A 15,160-nucleotide genomic window follows, 5' to 3' on the forward strand; every position below is an offset into this window, starting at 1 on the left:
ACTCTAACGGGGTAAAAACCGTCCATAAAAAAGTATACTTATTCTTCTATTGTGCTGAAATAACATTTCCATGTTGTACTTCGCCAATTTCTACCGACTGCCACAAGACTCCGGTCTCCGGTCCAGTTTTCGGGACTCCCAAGTAGGAATAGTAGAATTCGACAGTTCCTGGTGGGCCTTTCCATGTGAGGCATCCCCTCGGAACACTCCGACAGGACAGGAAGAAGCCAGCGTAAATTTATTCGCAACTCGTTTTGCGGTATTAAATTATCAATAAATCTTCGCCGGTTGGAGCTTTTCTTCGATCCGAGGCTCCCCCGAGTTCGGTTTCGGTTTCGGCTTTGACTTCGACGGATGGTTATCATTTGAAAAAGTGCCTGCGGTCGAACTTTGAAACATGCTTTTACCCCCTGACGCCGCCCGGAGTACCGCGGTTAGTGTGAAATCGACAAGTAAAGTGACACTGGAAGAAGGCTTTTTTCAGTCTCCCCTTCTCCGCACGGTTACGTACTCCGTCACTCCGTCCTCGGCGGGGCGCGCGGAAGAGTTATGGTTCGTTGGCGTTGGCTGCTTGGCTCTAAATGGCAGGAGTGGAAATATCGCTTCGTGGAACAAAGCAGTTATCGCTGAAGCGTATAAATTGTATAAACTCTCAATTTGAATGGATTTAGAATTCGAAAAGAAAATTCTACGCCACCCAGCAGGCAGGCACTCGCGCGGCACAAACGGATATACAGTAGTAAGCTTACAGCTTTGAATGTTGGATGATCGCTATATACGCTAGAATCGAGTGAAAGTTTGATGTAGTTTGTTCGAATTTTAGCGAAATCGCATCATGATTTTTGGCATCCAAAATTTATGGTCTAACTGATTTGAAACTATCCAAAAGTTTAACTAGTCAGTTCAAAACTTTGATTTCGGAACACATATGTCGGTAGACTTCGGAAAGAGAAAAAAACGCACAAATCAAGATTTGAATTTTTTTATTATTTGTTTTGCCATCATTTTCGATACTACAATAGACGTGACTAATAATCAAATGTTTGCTTTTGGAGTAGATTTTGATTCGATCATTTTCTCTCGATTGGCTTAGAGTTTGTTTAATAAATAATTTACTGTGACGTGCGCCAGCTCGTTTCGTTATTTCTGCTTTATTTTATTTTTATTTTTTTTTTGCAGTATTCAGATTCATATGTACAACGAGAATTTCGATTTATTAAAATTTATTTCTTAGAGAATCCAATAAATGTACAAACAATGCAGAAATTCTAACTACGCAGTCATTCTACAACACGGCCAGCACAATTCCGGCTGGCGTCGGCTTCGGACTCTTCGTAATCCTCCGGGAGTTGTGATCCCCCCCCCCCCCCCCCCTCCATCCCTTTGAACTCATTCGATCGTCGGTTGTTTTTTTTCATTTCGCATCCTAATTGAACAGAGCATATGTATAAGGTTTAACAAAAATCAACTGGGTGTTTACTATTTGCTAGGGGTTTTTTTTTACAGCTTTGACTATATTTTTAATTTTCTGTACAAGAAGAAGTTGAAGCAAAGCGCAGTCAAAATTCGGTATCATTTTTTGTTGTTGTTGTTTGATTTGTTACTGGAAAAAGCCGCTTCCATCGATTGTTGCTTCCGTGTGTTGACTAAGAGCTATTTATTTCGATACTTCCAAATGCAGTTTGTGCACGCACACATTCGTCGGATTATTGTTTACTTGCAGCTGAAACCCTGACCCGCCTTGTGTTAAAATTTTTATTATTTTCACAACTTTTAGATTATTTTAATTTTTTTTTCATATATTTTCGCAGCGTATTTTATATGATATATCCGGATAAAAATAACATTTCACTACTATGTACTGACTGGATTCACTAGAAAAAGGATTGTTTCGTTAGACCAATTAATTTCAAGATGATCGTTAATTGTTTTTGCTTCAAAGTAGGGAAAATTTGGAAGAAGTTCGGTTGATGAAATTTATTTTTTCGAAAAGTGTCAATTTGTGAGTCGTGAAAGCTCAAAATTTTCCTACCATTTGATTACAGCTGATTTTTTTTTTTATGTACACAATTGTTCTACTAAGGTTTGGCTGCCCGGCTGTAAGCCCTGTCCCGGTATCGACATTTTTCCGTAGCGTTGCATTCAAGCATTTTTATAATAATTATAATCTCTGTACAAACTATCTCTCTTCGCCATTCGTGCTTCAGACTAGGTCGGACCTCTATTGCTTTTCATTCGTTTCTTTTTATCGCAAACTTTTCTGATACATTACAATTTTTTTTGGCTGTATATCAAATGAAACATTGTTGTTTCCGAAAGTGCTTTTTAATGACATTTGACTGATTGACGCGGGCTAACTGACACGGGGTGTAATGTTTCCTGAGAGTAGAATCTTCTCTGTCGGTGCGAGTTGCAATATATTTCAAGGATTCGAAAATCGAACTAAGAATTTTTACTACAATCTGCTAGATGTGGCCGATTGTAATATTTGGATATGATTATGTCGACAGAAATTATAGGATCGATATAATCGTGAAAAAAACTTATCCACCTAAAAGCAACCATTTTAATTTTGCTGTGAATTGACCAATACGATTTAAAAAAATCTCGGTCAATTTTCCAAAAGGGCGTATAATCAAGTGACAGTTTTTCTTTAATCACTCTCTCTTTCGATTATTGTGATGTGATTAGAAAAATTTTCTTGGATTTCACAGTTCTGTTTGAAAGTCGACAGTTTCGGGTATCATTTCATGCAAAGAGTGAGTGATAAACGTGGAAACCGCTTGGTAATTAATAGAAGAGAGAGTAAACAAAGAGAAACTGTCACTTGCTTATACGCCCTTTTGTAAAATTAACCGAGAAATCTGGAATCACTAATTTGTTTTGAGTTTGTATTATGCCATAAAAGTATTTATCTGCTCTTTCCCTAACTTTTTAGCACAGTCAACATGAAAACGGACTCGATTTCTTTTTCTTATAGTTCCAAACATAGTATCAACTACCACAAATAAAATGAATGTTTTTTTTAAATTCTTTTATATATGTTGCTGTTGATCGATGTATTTCCGAAAAAAATCTGTGTAGTGCCTTCAACAAATTTCCAAATCTTGCAGGCTCTGTTGAGACAAATGTCACAGCAGTTGGCCGCTAAGCCTTAAAGAGTTGAGCAATTCCTGAAATGATTAGCAGATATTCAGACTCGACCTTCTCCGATTTGGATGAAACTTTGCACATGGCTTCAGCATGGCAAACCATAAGTTTTGAACCGATGGAGAGGTCGATCCGACTCACGACTGATTTTTAAAAAGGGCGTATATATTTTTGCATATCGCGAAAATTGCCTTTTTCAAACCGTTGTAACTCGGAAACCGTTAATTGTAAAAAAAAAATGGCGTTCAGGAAGAAGTTGTAGGGAATCGATTGGGCACAATAATTACAAAATAATTAAAAAAAAGTTAAATAAAAAACGTGATTAATCCACCTAGCAGTGAGATGATACCTTTTTTTATCAATCCGCATGTGTTTTTTTGCATGGATATTCTTAGGTGTTTTAGTTCTCATGACATTATTTTAATTATCGTCGTTTTAAACGGCAAATTGAGATTTAAATCACTCATTACCCTGTAATGTCGAAATCGTATCGAATTTCAATCTCAACGTGTGACAATCGATTGAACATTCCATGAGATATCGAAGTAAGTTCCACTTTAGAGTTTTTCATCATTATTTATGGTACTTCCAGAAGTCGGATCTGACTAAAAAGTAAGATGTTTTATAGGATTTTAAGACCTCTCATTTGAATAGATGTTTCTTAGATTTCATTTGAATCTTAAATCGGTTCAGCCATCTGCGAGAAAAATGAATTGCATTATTTTAATTTCGGTTCACCTTTCAGGAATCTTGTTTGGGAGCATACGACTTTTCGTATGAATCTGAGTTTGTAGAAAACGGTTTAGCCATCTCCGAAAAAATTGAGTGAAATTATTTATCACACACGCATTTGCTGATCTCGACGAATTGATTCGAATGGTATATGGTTGTTATGTTCTTCCAGCATTTATTGCTGTGAGTAGTTTAAATCAATATAATTATGGAATTACTTTCAACTCGAAAATGCTGATATCATCTGGTTTACATTCGAACATTTGAACGATTATGTTGTAAAAACGAACCGCTAAAATCGGTCCGAGCCAAATGTCATGGAAAAGGACACTTTTTTTCGGTACTTAGAAACAATTGTATGTAACAGTATAAAAATCGTGTTTCACCTTGCTCCCAAGCATTGCACAGTGGGGAAAAATGGACCAAAAACGTGACGATTTTTTTTGGAGGTAAGATACAGCTGACCATAAAGCACTTTTTTGGTGTAAAATGGTCAGTAAAATCGATTCCATGTATTTAGAAGGACCGCACGAAACGCTATCATGTTCATTTTACCCCAAGTTCCCTAGCAGTATAAGCATTGTATTCAAGCTTAACTATATAACATGAAACCGAAGAACTTGCAGAAGAGCGAATAGAGTGTTTCCGATGTAAAAAAGTCTAACAAATCGATTGCATATAGTTATATTGACAGCAGAAAACTCGTTGAACCGTTTTACCCCATTTCTTTTCGTGCAAAACATCTGTGATCCAATTAAACACAATGAGAATGACAGTACTAGCCTGTTTAACCCGTTTTACCCCTAATTTATATCAAAAGTCGTATTTCTGGTTAAATTTTCTTTCGCATACCGAAAGCCAGCTGATTGCGGTTGATAAAAATCGATTGATATTACGAAGAAAGACTTGAAAATAGGATTACAAATGAATTCATGCGGGCATGAATTTTGCGGATCTTCTAACTATCATAAATCGATTCTACAGAAAAATTTGCATAAGAAATACTAATTTTGAAAATGTTTGCTCAAGTTTTTATAAAATTACTGAGCAAAGTCGCGTTTTTGATCGTTTTTTCCCCACTGTGCATTGCTTTGTCATACTGCGCTCAAAACTCCTACTGCTGGAATAGGGGAAAAAGTCGCTTACACAAAAATGTCGATATCTCCGTTGAAAATGGATGGATTTTAACAATCTATGGCTTGTTGGATAGCTATCACCGTGCGGAATCTAAGTACAGAAACATATTCTGTTTTCAAGGTCAAGTGTGACAGATACTGTCAAAAAACAAATTTTTTTGACATAACGAACTTGAAACTCGGTACTTCCGGGCCTCGGAAAATTATAAGAAAAGGTAAAAAGCATGATTTTTTTTTTTGATAATTTTTGTTTTAATTATTTTTTTTCTGTTTTTGTACTGCGAGGCACCTCCGTCAGACATAAATAAAATCTTGTATATAATTAAGAATTATTCATGTACATGTAATAACTGTAGATATAGCAAGCAAATAAACAATTCATGGAAATATAAAAAATGGTGTTATAATTAAATATCCAAGTATCTCAACAACAGCTACTTTTAGAAGAAGGGATATCATGAACAAATTTATTGCCTTTAATCAGTAGAATGATATTCTACTGTTTAAATAATTATCTTTCAACGAGAACTTGAAATATCGAATATATCTGTAAATTCTTTTAGCTGTAACTTCTTCATTTCTCAAAAGGCACGGATGGGATAGCCAGCAATCTGTAGGTTTTAATAACAGCTTTAAAATAGAAATGATCGAAAAAATCAAAACCATGCTTTTTTTATTTAACTTTTTCGGATTATTTTGTAACTATTGAAAAAGAAATCAAAATTTTTTTCAGTGTATATTTTTTTAGAGTGCCCAATCGATTCCCTACAACTTCTTCCCGAACGCCATTTTTGTACAATGAACGGTTTCCGAGTTACAACGATTTGAAAAAAGACAATTTTGGTGAAATGCAAAAATACATACACCCTTTTTAAAAATCAGTCGTGAGTCGGGTTGACCTCACCATCGGTTCAAAACTGGTTTGTCATACTGAAGCCATGTGCAAAGTTTCATCGAAATCAGAGAAGGTCGATTCCGATTTTGTCACTTTTTCGTCTACTCATTCCTGGAATTGCTCAGTTTGTCCTTAGATGAGGTTATACTCGATTCCCTTTCAAGGTCAAACATGGCGCAATTCGTGTATGACAAAGACAATGGGCACACATTCGACGCATGGTTTTCGCGATCTTTTTGATGCGGGATGCGGGTAAGTTAGCAAACGCAGCAAAGGTACGACTTTTACTTAGAAAAACGAGCCCACAAAACCACGAGCGTAACAACAGTTTCATTCTTCCAAAACATGCTCGTAAGTACACGTTTTGGGAAACCGTCGAAAAACTGAAAGCGCTGTTCAGAGGTTAATCAACACGCTCAATGAAGCAGCAGACATTACCCTTCAGCAAATCGTTGAGCAATGCAACAGTATAGTGTATCTGAAGCAGGATACTGTACTAGTGGAGAAATCGTCATCATTTAATTAGGTAGCACACAACAAACGTTTGCCGAATCCAGCACGTCAATCTAGTAGATGCGGTAACAGTTCGTGAACAGTTACTACGAACGCCCTGCTGGTCCTGTGGTGGAATGCACTTCAACAAGGACTGTCGATTTCGTGACCACAAATGTCGTGATTATGGCAAGCAAGGTCATCGTCAAGGTTATTGTTCCTGTCCAACGGGTTCGTCCTAGTGCTAGTTGGGACGTTAAACAGAGCAAGCACGATGATCCTCCGGCGAGACAGGGGCTTGGCGTAGGCCTAATAAGCCACCCGTAAAATATTTATTGCAGATTATACAGGAGAGAATACAACCCGGAACAATCGGCATAGACCCACGCGACGAAATAAGGACTACGATTGGAAACTTGGAACATGGAACTGCAAGTCGCTAGGTTTCGCAGGCTGTGACAGGATAATATACGACGAACTAAGCTTCGAGGTCGTAGCGCTGCAGGAGCTTTGTTGGATGGGACAGAAGGTGTGGAAAAGCGGACATCGAGCGGCTACCTTCTACCAAAGCTGTGGCACAACGAACGAGCTGGGAACTGGCTCTATAGAGCTGGGCCTGATGCGTCAGCGAGTGATTGGGTGGCAGCCGATCAACGGTAGGACAGAGATGGCATTTCACTAGAGTGATACACCAGGGCGCAGGTTTCAATTAAACACTTCGGATACATTTGCTCCGCTCCACACAAAGAGGAAAGCGCACTTCTTCTCATTGTCCAGACAGACAGACAGACTTTGAGTGCGTGCTTGTGTTGAAAGAAGCTGGTGCGAGAGAATAACATTCGCTCTTACGTGCTCTCGCCTAAATACACCCAAGTGATCACTGGCGCGTGATGGTGAGCGAACACTTCTGTGAACTTCAATTAATAGAGAGTAGATCTGGCCTTGTTATGAAAAATTTGCAATGAAAACCGAAAATTTAACGATAAATTGATTTATTTTGCTGATTTTGCGTGTCCACGCTTCATCTACGAAAACCATACAGCAGAGTGCTCACCGGCGTGTACACCTCTGTGAAAGTATCTGCATCCACCTCAGAGAATTTATTAGCTAATGCTCTAGCACTTTGGTGCGATTCAGTGGAGGAGGTAAAAGGAAATAAACAAACGCACTCATAATGCGTGCACACTTTATACAACAGTGGTGTATATATATATGAAAGAGAAGAGCTCAGAAGAGTCAGTGCGAGGGGAGAAATTTTTCTTGCTCTTCGTCACACACAGGAGATGGACATCTCTGCGCTAGGATGTGTGGGTTGAGAATTAAAGGCCGTTTTTCAATTACAGCATCATCAACGTGCACTGCCCGCATGAAGGGAGACCCGATGACGAGAAAGAAGCGTTCTACGTGCAGCTGGAACAAGCCTATGACGACTGCCCACGCAGAGACGTAAAAATTGTCATCGGTGACATGAATGCCCAGGTAGGAAGGAAGGCAATGTACCGACCGGTAATCGGGCCGAACAGCCTGCATGCCGCATCAAATAACAACGGCCAACGGTGTGTCAACTTTGCGGCCTCCCGAGGAATGGTAGTGAGAAGCACCTTCTTTCCCCGCAAGGATATCCACAAAGCTACCTGGAGATCACCTGACCATTAGACCGATAACCAAATCGACCACGTTTTGATCGACGGAAAATTTTTCTCGGACATCAACAATGTTCGCACCTACCGCAGTGCGAATATAGATTCGAACCTCTACTTGGTTGCTGTATGCATGCGCTCAAAACTTTCGACGGTGGCTACCCAACGTCGAAACCGAACGTCGCGGTTTAACATCGCGCGGCTCCGGGATGCTGGAGTAGCCCAAGATTACGCGCAGCAGTTGGCAGTGGCACTACCAACGGAAGAGCAGCTTGGTGCAGCTACTCTTGAAGATGGCTGGAGAGACATCCGTTCTGCCATAGGTTCGACGACGAATGTGAATAGTTAGTGGCCGAGAAGAATGCAGCTTAGGCGAGCAAGCTGCAACACCGGACGAGAGCAAACGAGTAGCGATACAGACAGGCGCGGAACAGACTAAACTCGGTATCCCGTAGAAAAAAGCGCCAACAGAAAGACCGACATCGCGAAGCGATGGAACAGCTGTTCCGTGCTAATGACACAAGGAAGTTCTACGAGAAGGTGAACCGTTCGCGCAGAGGCCATGTGCCACAGGCCGATATGTGCAAGGATACCAACGGGAATCTTCTCACGAAGGACTGTGAGGTGATCGAGAGGTGGCGGCAGTATTCCGACGAGCACCTCAATGGAGGTGTGGCGGAATACGAAAGTAGCGGGCGCGGTAACAAACTTGGGAACGCGTGCGGAGGACGATAGACTACCGGTCCCAGACCTCCAAGAAGTGGAGGAGGTGGTAATCCGGTTGAAAAATTATAAGGACGCTGGCGTTGACCAACTACCAAGCGAGCTACTAAAACACGGTGGTAATGCACTAGTGAAAGCACTGCAATGGGTCGTTACCAAGATCAGGGAGGACGAGATTTTACCGGAGGAATGGATGGAAGGAATCGTGTGTCCCATCTACAAAAAGGGCGATAAGCTGGATTGCTGCAATTACCGCGCGATAACTCTGCTGAACGCCGCCTACAAGGTACTCTCCTAAATCTCATACCGTCGACTTTCACCGATTGCAAACGAATTCGTGGGACAATATCAGACAGGATTTATGGGCGAACGCGCTACCACGGACCAAGTGTTCGCCATCCGCCAGGTGTTGCAAAAGTGCCACGAATACAATGTGCCCACACATCACTTATTCATCGATTTCAAATCAGCCTACGACACAATCGATCGAGAACAGCTATGGAAAATCATGCACGACTACGGATTCCCGGACAAACTGATACAATTGGTCAAGGTTACGATGGATCGAGTGATGTGCGTTGTTCGAGTATCGGGGATAAACTCGAGTCCCATCGAAACTCGCAGAGGGCTACGGCAAGGTGACGGCCTTTCGTGTCTGCTATTCAACATTGCTTTGGAGGGTGTGATAAGAAGAGCGAGGATAGACACAAGTGGCACGATTTTCAGAATATCCGTCCAGCTACTTGGTTTCGCTGATGATATTGATATTATAGCACGCAACTTTGAGAAGATGGAGAATACGTACATCGGACTAAAAGCTGAGGTCAAGCGGATCGGACTAGACATCAATGTGTCAAAGACAAAGTACATGAAAGGCAGGGGCTCGAGAGAAGATAACGTCAGCCACCCATTACGAGTTCTGATTGGTGGTGATGAAATCGAAATGGTCGACGAGTTCGTGTACTTGGGCTTACTGGTGACTGCCGATAATGACACCAGCAGAGAAATTCAGAGACGCATATTGTCAGAAATTCGTGCTTACTTTGGACTGCGCAGGACGCTTCGATCGAGCAAAATTCGCCGTCGTACGAAGTTAACTATCTACAAAACGCTGATTAGACCGGTATCCTCTACGGGCACAAGTCCTGGACAATGCTTGTGGAGGATCAACACGCACAAGGTGTTTTTGAACGGAAAGTGTTGCGAATCATCTTTGACGGAGTGCGGATGGAAGACGGTACGTGGAGAAGGCGAATGAACCATGAACTGCACCAGTTGCTGGGAGGACCAACCCTCGTCCAAACGGTAACGGTGGGCCGGGAATGATCCTCGATAATGATCCGACCGGAAGAAGAGGCGCACAGCGGGCAAGATGGATCGATTGAGGACGACCTGCGGACCCTTCGCAGCTCCCGAGGCTGGCGGCGAACAGCCATGAAGCTAGTTGAATGGAGACGCCTCTTGTATACAGCAGAGACCCGCGTGGTCTACGACTGAAAGAGTAAGAGAGTTAGAGTTGACAGGACTCCACATAAGGGATTTCACCATCTTCGCTCGTCAACTGACATATTCAGGCTTTAGTGATGGTGACCGGACATGAGATGAGACTAGTTCAGTTCTTCTTGATAGTTAGAAAGATGATGTACATACTCATGGACCTTAACTACTCTATATTTCATAAATGCAAAATTAGCAATTAAGTTTTCATTCGTACATAATAAACAGCATAGTAACACTTTGGTTGGACTTTCTTTTGCATTCGGAAAGGTGACTGGCTTCCATTGTATGTACTTGAATTGCTGAAGTTTTCTACGTAATGTGGACCAACATTGATAGTTCATATTTGCTACAATCCAGAGTAGATCAAATTTCAACTGAATATTATAACTAGAAAAAAATGGGATAAAAAGGCACAACTAGTTTCGTGCTGTCACAGTAACTATGTGCCAGAAAAAGTCGGTCTGTCTTCTTTTGAAACTTGATTTGATGCCTTGAAACAGTTAGGATATGAGATCAGTGAAATTGTTTTTTTCTCACGTGTAATTTCGATTATACTACATGGAATAAGAAGTCACGGACCTAACAAAGAAAAAGTCGATTTTTTACCGTGGACACTTTTTTATTCTTCAGTATAGTCTCCTTCTAGGTGACCCATCGGTCCTCCAGCATTTTGATGCCCTTCGAAAAAAAGGCCTTCAAAATAGGCTTTTGTTTCTACAATGACCTCAGCATTCAACGAAAAGTTCTTTCCTTGGAGAAACCTTTTCAGGTTTGGAAATAGGTAATGGTCGCTGGAGGCCAGGTCTGAAAAAAAAACCGGAGGATGCTGGACCAATCCGTACCGCAAATGCTACAATGGTGAATCTGCTGAAACATCACTGGGTACTGCTAACCTATTCTCGTCCTTCTTTCAAAGTGTGCTAAGTAACAGTTCGGCTGAAAAGTTCGTATCGTTCAATAGAAACACACATTTTTTTGCCAAAATTCGTTGTTATTATTCAACATAATTGCCATCAGAGGCGATACAGCGATTATAGCGATCATCCAACTTTTCGATACCATTTTTGTAGTACGATTTGTCCTTTGCCTCAAAATAGGCCTTAGTTTCAGCGATTACCTCTTCATTGCTTCTAAATTTTTTACCAGCGAGCATTCTCTTGAGGTCTGAGAACAGGAAAAAGTCACTGGGGGCCAAATCTGGAGAATACGGTGGATGAGGGAGCAATTCGAAGCCCAATTCGTTCAATTTCAGCATGGTTTTTCGTTGTTGTTTTTGATCGATTGTGAGCTCACGCGGCACCCATTTTGCACAAAGCTTTCTCATATCCAAATATTCGTGAATAATATGTCCAACACGTTCCTTTGATATCTTTAGGGTGTCAGCTATCTCGATCAACTTCACTTTACGGTCATTGAAAATCATTTTGTGGATTTTTTCACGTTTTCATCGGTAACAGCCTCTTTTGGACGTCCACTGCGTTCATCGTCTTCGGTGCTCATATGACCAGTACGAAATTTTGCAAACCACATACGAATTGTTGCTTCGCCCGGTGCAGAGTCTGGATAACACTCATCAAGCCATTTTTTGGTATCGGCGGCACTTTTTTTCATCAAAAAGTAGTGTTTCATCAACACACGAAATTCCTTTTTTTCCATTTTTTTCACAATAACAAAAGTAGTTTCACTCAAAATGCAATATCTCACAAACTAATAATCAGACAGCTGTCAAATTTATACACGTATCTTTTGAAGGTTGGTACTAACTGAAAATGGTATGGATTTAATTCTAGTGGCACCCTCTCATAGAAACGATACGAACTTTTCAGCCGATCTGTTAATATCTCACCAACCCATTACAACCTGGACATACCACGAATAGTTTTCAGTCTAAAAGACGTCACTAGAAAGCTGTTGACAATGGATTCCACGAAAGGTGCAGGACTGGACGTACAACCTCCTTCTTTCGTCATAAACTGTGCAGCCTCTCTTGCCTTCCCAGTATCCATAATCTTCAACCGATCTTTCGCCGATTGCGCATTTCCTAGTGCATGGAAAACTGCTGCAATAATTCCGATTCCAAAAATTTTTCCGCAATCTGCTATCTGACATTGAAACACTTATCGACTGGTGTATTATCAATGGCATGGAGGTCAACATTCGTAAATGTAATGTTGTCACATTTTCTCGTTTACGCACTTCAACTGTTTTCGACTATAAAATTTCTGTAACAAGTATTTAACGTGTCACTATAATAAAGGATCTTGGAGTCTATTTGGATAACAAACTACGCTTCTCGGAACACGTCGCACTAATCACCGCGAAGGCCTTTTCCATGTTGGGTTTCATCCATCGGAATACACAGTCGTTCGAAGACATCTATTGCCTGAAAACTTTGTACTGTTCAGTTGTTCGCAGTATTTTAGAATATGCCGTTCCGGTATGGGCACCGTTCCATAGTGTCCATATCAGAAGAATTGAAAGCGTGCAAAGGAGCTTCATACGATACGCACTACGTCTACTCCCTTGGTCTGATCCCGTTCATCTACCCTCTTACGAGGACCGCTGTCGACTCTTCAATTTACCAACACTGGAAAGCAGGAGACAGGTCTTGCAGCGGCTCCTGATTTTCGATGTAATAGTTAACAACAATGGCTGCACGGAGCTGTTAGGAAAACTGCCGTTTTTTGCTCCATTAAGACGAACTCGACGTGTGCAATTTCTACAGTTGCCAATCAATCGCACTAAATATGGACAAAACAACCCATTTTAATGTATATTGCTGTCTTTTTAACGAAGCTTATGACAAATTTGATTTTAGTGTGTCCAAATATATGTTTAGATTAAGAATTAGTAATTAGGTGCCTGTGCGAGGTAAATTATCGAAGACTAAGTAAAATATAAAAAAATCATTCAATTTCACCGTTGCTGTGTTATCAGGATACGAAACTCGTATTTTCCCATAGCTTGATGAAAACTAGAACTTGTCTGACACGATCAGCACTAGTGGTTGCTCTCAACAAAAATATACACGGTTCGAAACTATTCACGTTTTTTTTTTTCTGTAAGAGGCCCGGGACTTTTCATTCCATGTAATATTACAATTACAATTTTGATGGTTGGAACGTGGAGTGAGTGACATTATATGAAAATGAATGTATTGATTCCGCATACAAGAAAGTAATTGAGTTATTGTAAATCAACGAGTGCTTCAATTAACAGGTTTTTCAACGATCAGATGACTTTTTTTGGATATTCGAAAAGCCCTACGCAATAATGATGTAATGATGTAATGATGTAAGAAATAAAAACACAACTTTTTAAAATTTCTTATTGACTACATCAATTCGTACCATTACCTCTCGCGTTTCATCATATAATTTTTGTAATTTAGCCTTAGAAATGATACGCCTCATTCAGCCAAACGCCATAAGCACTTTATCAGTTAAATAGAATTTTCCGTGGAAACATGTACAACATAACAAGTGAGCATAATACAGAGTGCTACAAACTCACCTGCCAAGCACACCACGTGCTTTGGCCAACGTTTTTTTTTTGTTTTTGTTTCGTGACCGCCTGCACCCGCAGACTTCCTATACACAACAAAAAGATATACAAACACACACGCACTGTACAACACACTGGTACTGTACTGTACTTGTACTGTACTATAACAGAGAGAGAAAACAAAGTTTTCCATCAACAAAGGATTGAATTATATCACAAGTTCGTTTCTACGTTGCTATCGTTTTCAATTGAATTGTTTCGGCTTGATTTAAAAGTATAGAAGGGAAGAATGAAAAACCGCTATAACTAATTCAATAGCCTACTGCTTCCGAGCGGTAACAATAATAACAATCACAAAAAAAACACAGGTTACGCGGCTTGAATAGTAGTAGTAGTAGTAGTAGGCCTTTGAACTGGACGCCAACTGTTATCAATCTGTACAGGTTCGACAGTTTCTGTCCACAAAACTATGTATGCAAAATCAAGTCTTGTTTACCTTGGTGCTCCAATTAGTTGTAGAAAATCTATTGATTTATTTAGCTTCCCCCTTAATTATGATTCGTCTTTCTTTTGGCAGTTTGCTTCGTGAACTATGTTAAAACATGATAAAAATCTTGCAGTATCCTAATTACGCTATCCAACAGACTCATCGCTCTCCCGTGACCAGCAAAAACTGCCGCTAAAGATTGTTCTTGATCGGTCCCGAGGACAAACTGCTGCTGCTGACACCGGAATCACTGGACTTTTCGCTCAGGGCACCACCACCTCCACTTCCACCGCTGCTTCGTATCGTCATGTCATCTCCACCTGCGCCTCCATTGCCACCCCCGCCCAGTAGTCCACCCTTCTTGGTCGCTCTGTTCATCGTTTTCACCCCACTGTTAGTTCCAACGGAGAATTTCGGTTCGTCCTTGAACCGTCTGGCACCCTCGACCCGTTTCAGTATCTCGTTCGAACACTGCGCCACCACCGAGTCCAGATTGTTCGTATCGTTATCCGACAGGCTGTTGTTCTGTCCCGGATGGTGACTGTTGCCATGCTGATGCTGGTGCTGGAGTAGCAACAGGTGCCCAGGGTTGACGTTGGACTGCGGCACCGGAGATCCCTCGTAACAGCCCGAATCGCGAGGGAAGTGCCGCCGACCAAAAGGAGACGTTTGGTGGTTGTGATGCTGGTGCTGCTGATGTTGCTGCTGCTGCAGTTGTTGCTGGTGGTGATGGTGATGAACCGAGGAACCTTTCACGTGACTTAACCGAAGCCCTTCGTCGTTCTCCGAACTGGAACCGGCCACTTCGCCGTCCGAGGTAGCTTTTGGGCAAATGAACAGAATAGGTTAGTTGGACCGTATTTGTAGGAATACAGGAAATGAATTCGGACGGAGATACTTA

The 15,160-nt window shown here is 41.0% G+C and overlaps 1 protein-coding gene across 2 annotated transcripts in view; it reads right to left on the bottom strand.

Moving 5' to 3' along the window:
• Window positions 1-968: 968 nt before the first annotated feature.
• LOC131440264 (sterile alpha motif domain-containing protein 5) overlaps window positions 969-15,160 on the bottom strand; it is a 657,981-nt gene continuing 643,789 nt past the window's right edge. For both annotated transcript variants that reach the window (XM_058611383.1, XM_058611384.1), the window contains exon 18: window positions 969-15,080. In XM_058611383.1, coding sequence (XP_058467366.1) covers window positions 14,452-15,080 — 629 coding nt within the window. In that variant the 3' untranslated portion in view covers window positions 969-14,451. The remainder of the gene's footprint in view (window positions 15,081-15,160) is intronic.

This window comes from Malaya genurostris, chromosome 1 (genome assembly GCF_030247185.1).
Source record: "Malaya genurostris strain Urasoe2022 chromosome 1, Malgen_1.1, whole genome shotgun sequence".
NCBI classification, from domain to species: domain Eukaryota; kingdom Metazoa; phylum Arthropoda; class Insecta; order Diptera; family Culicidae; genus Malaya; species Malaya genurostris.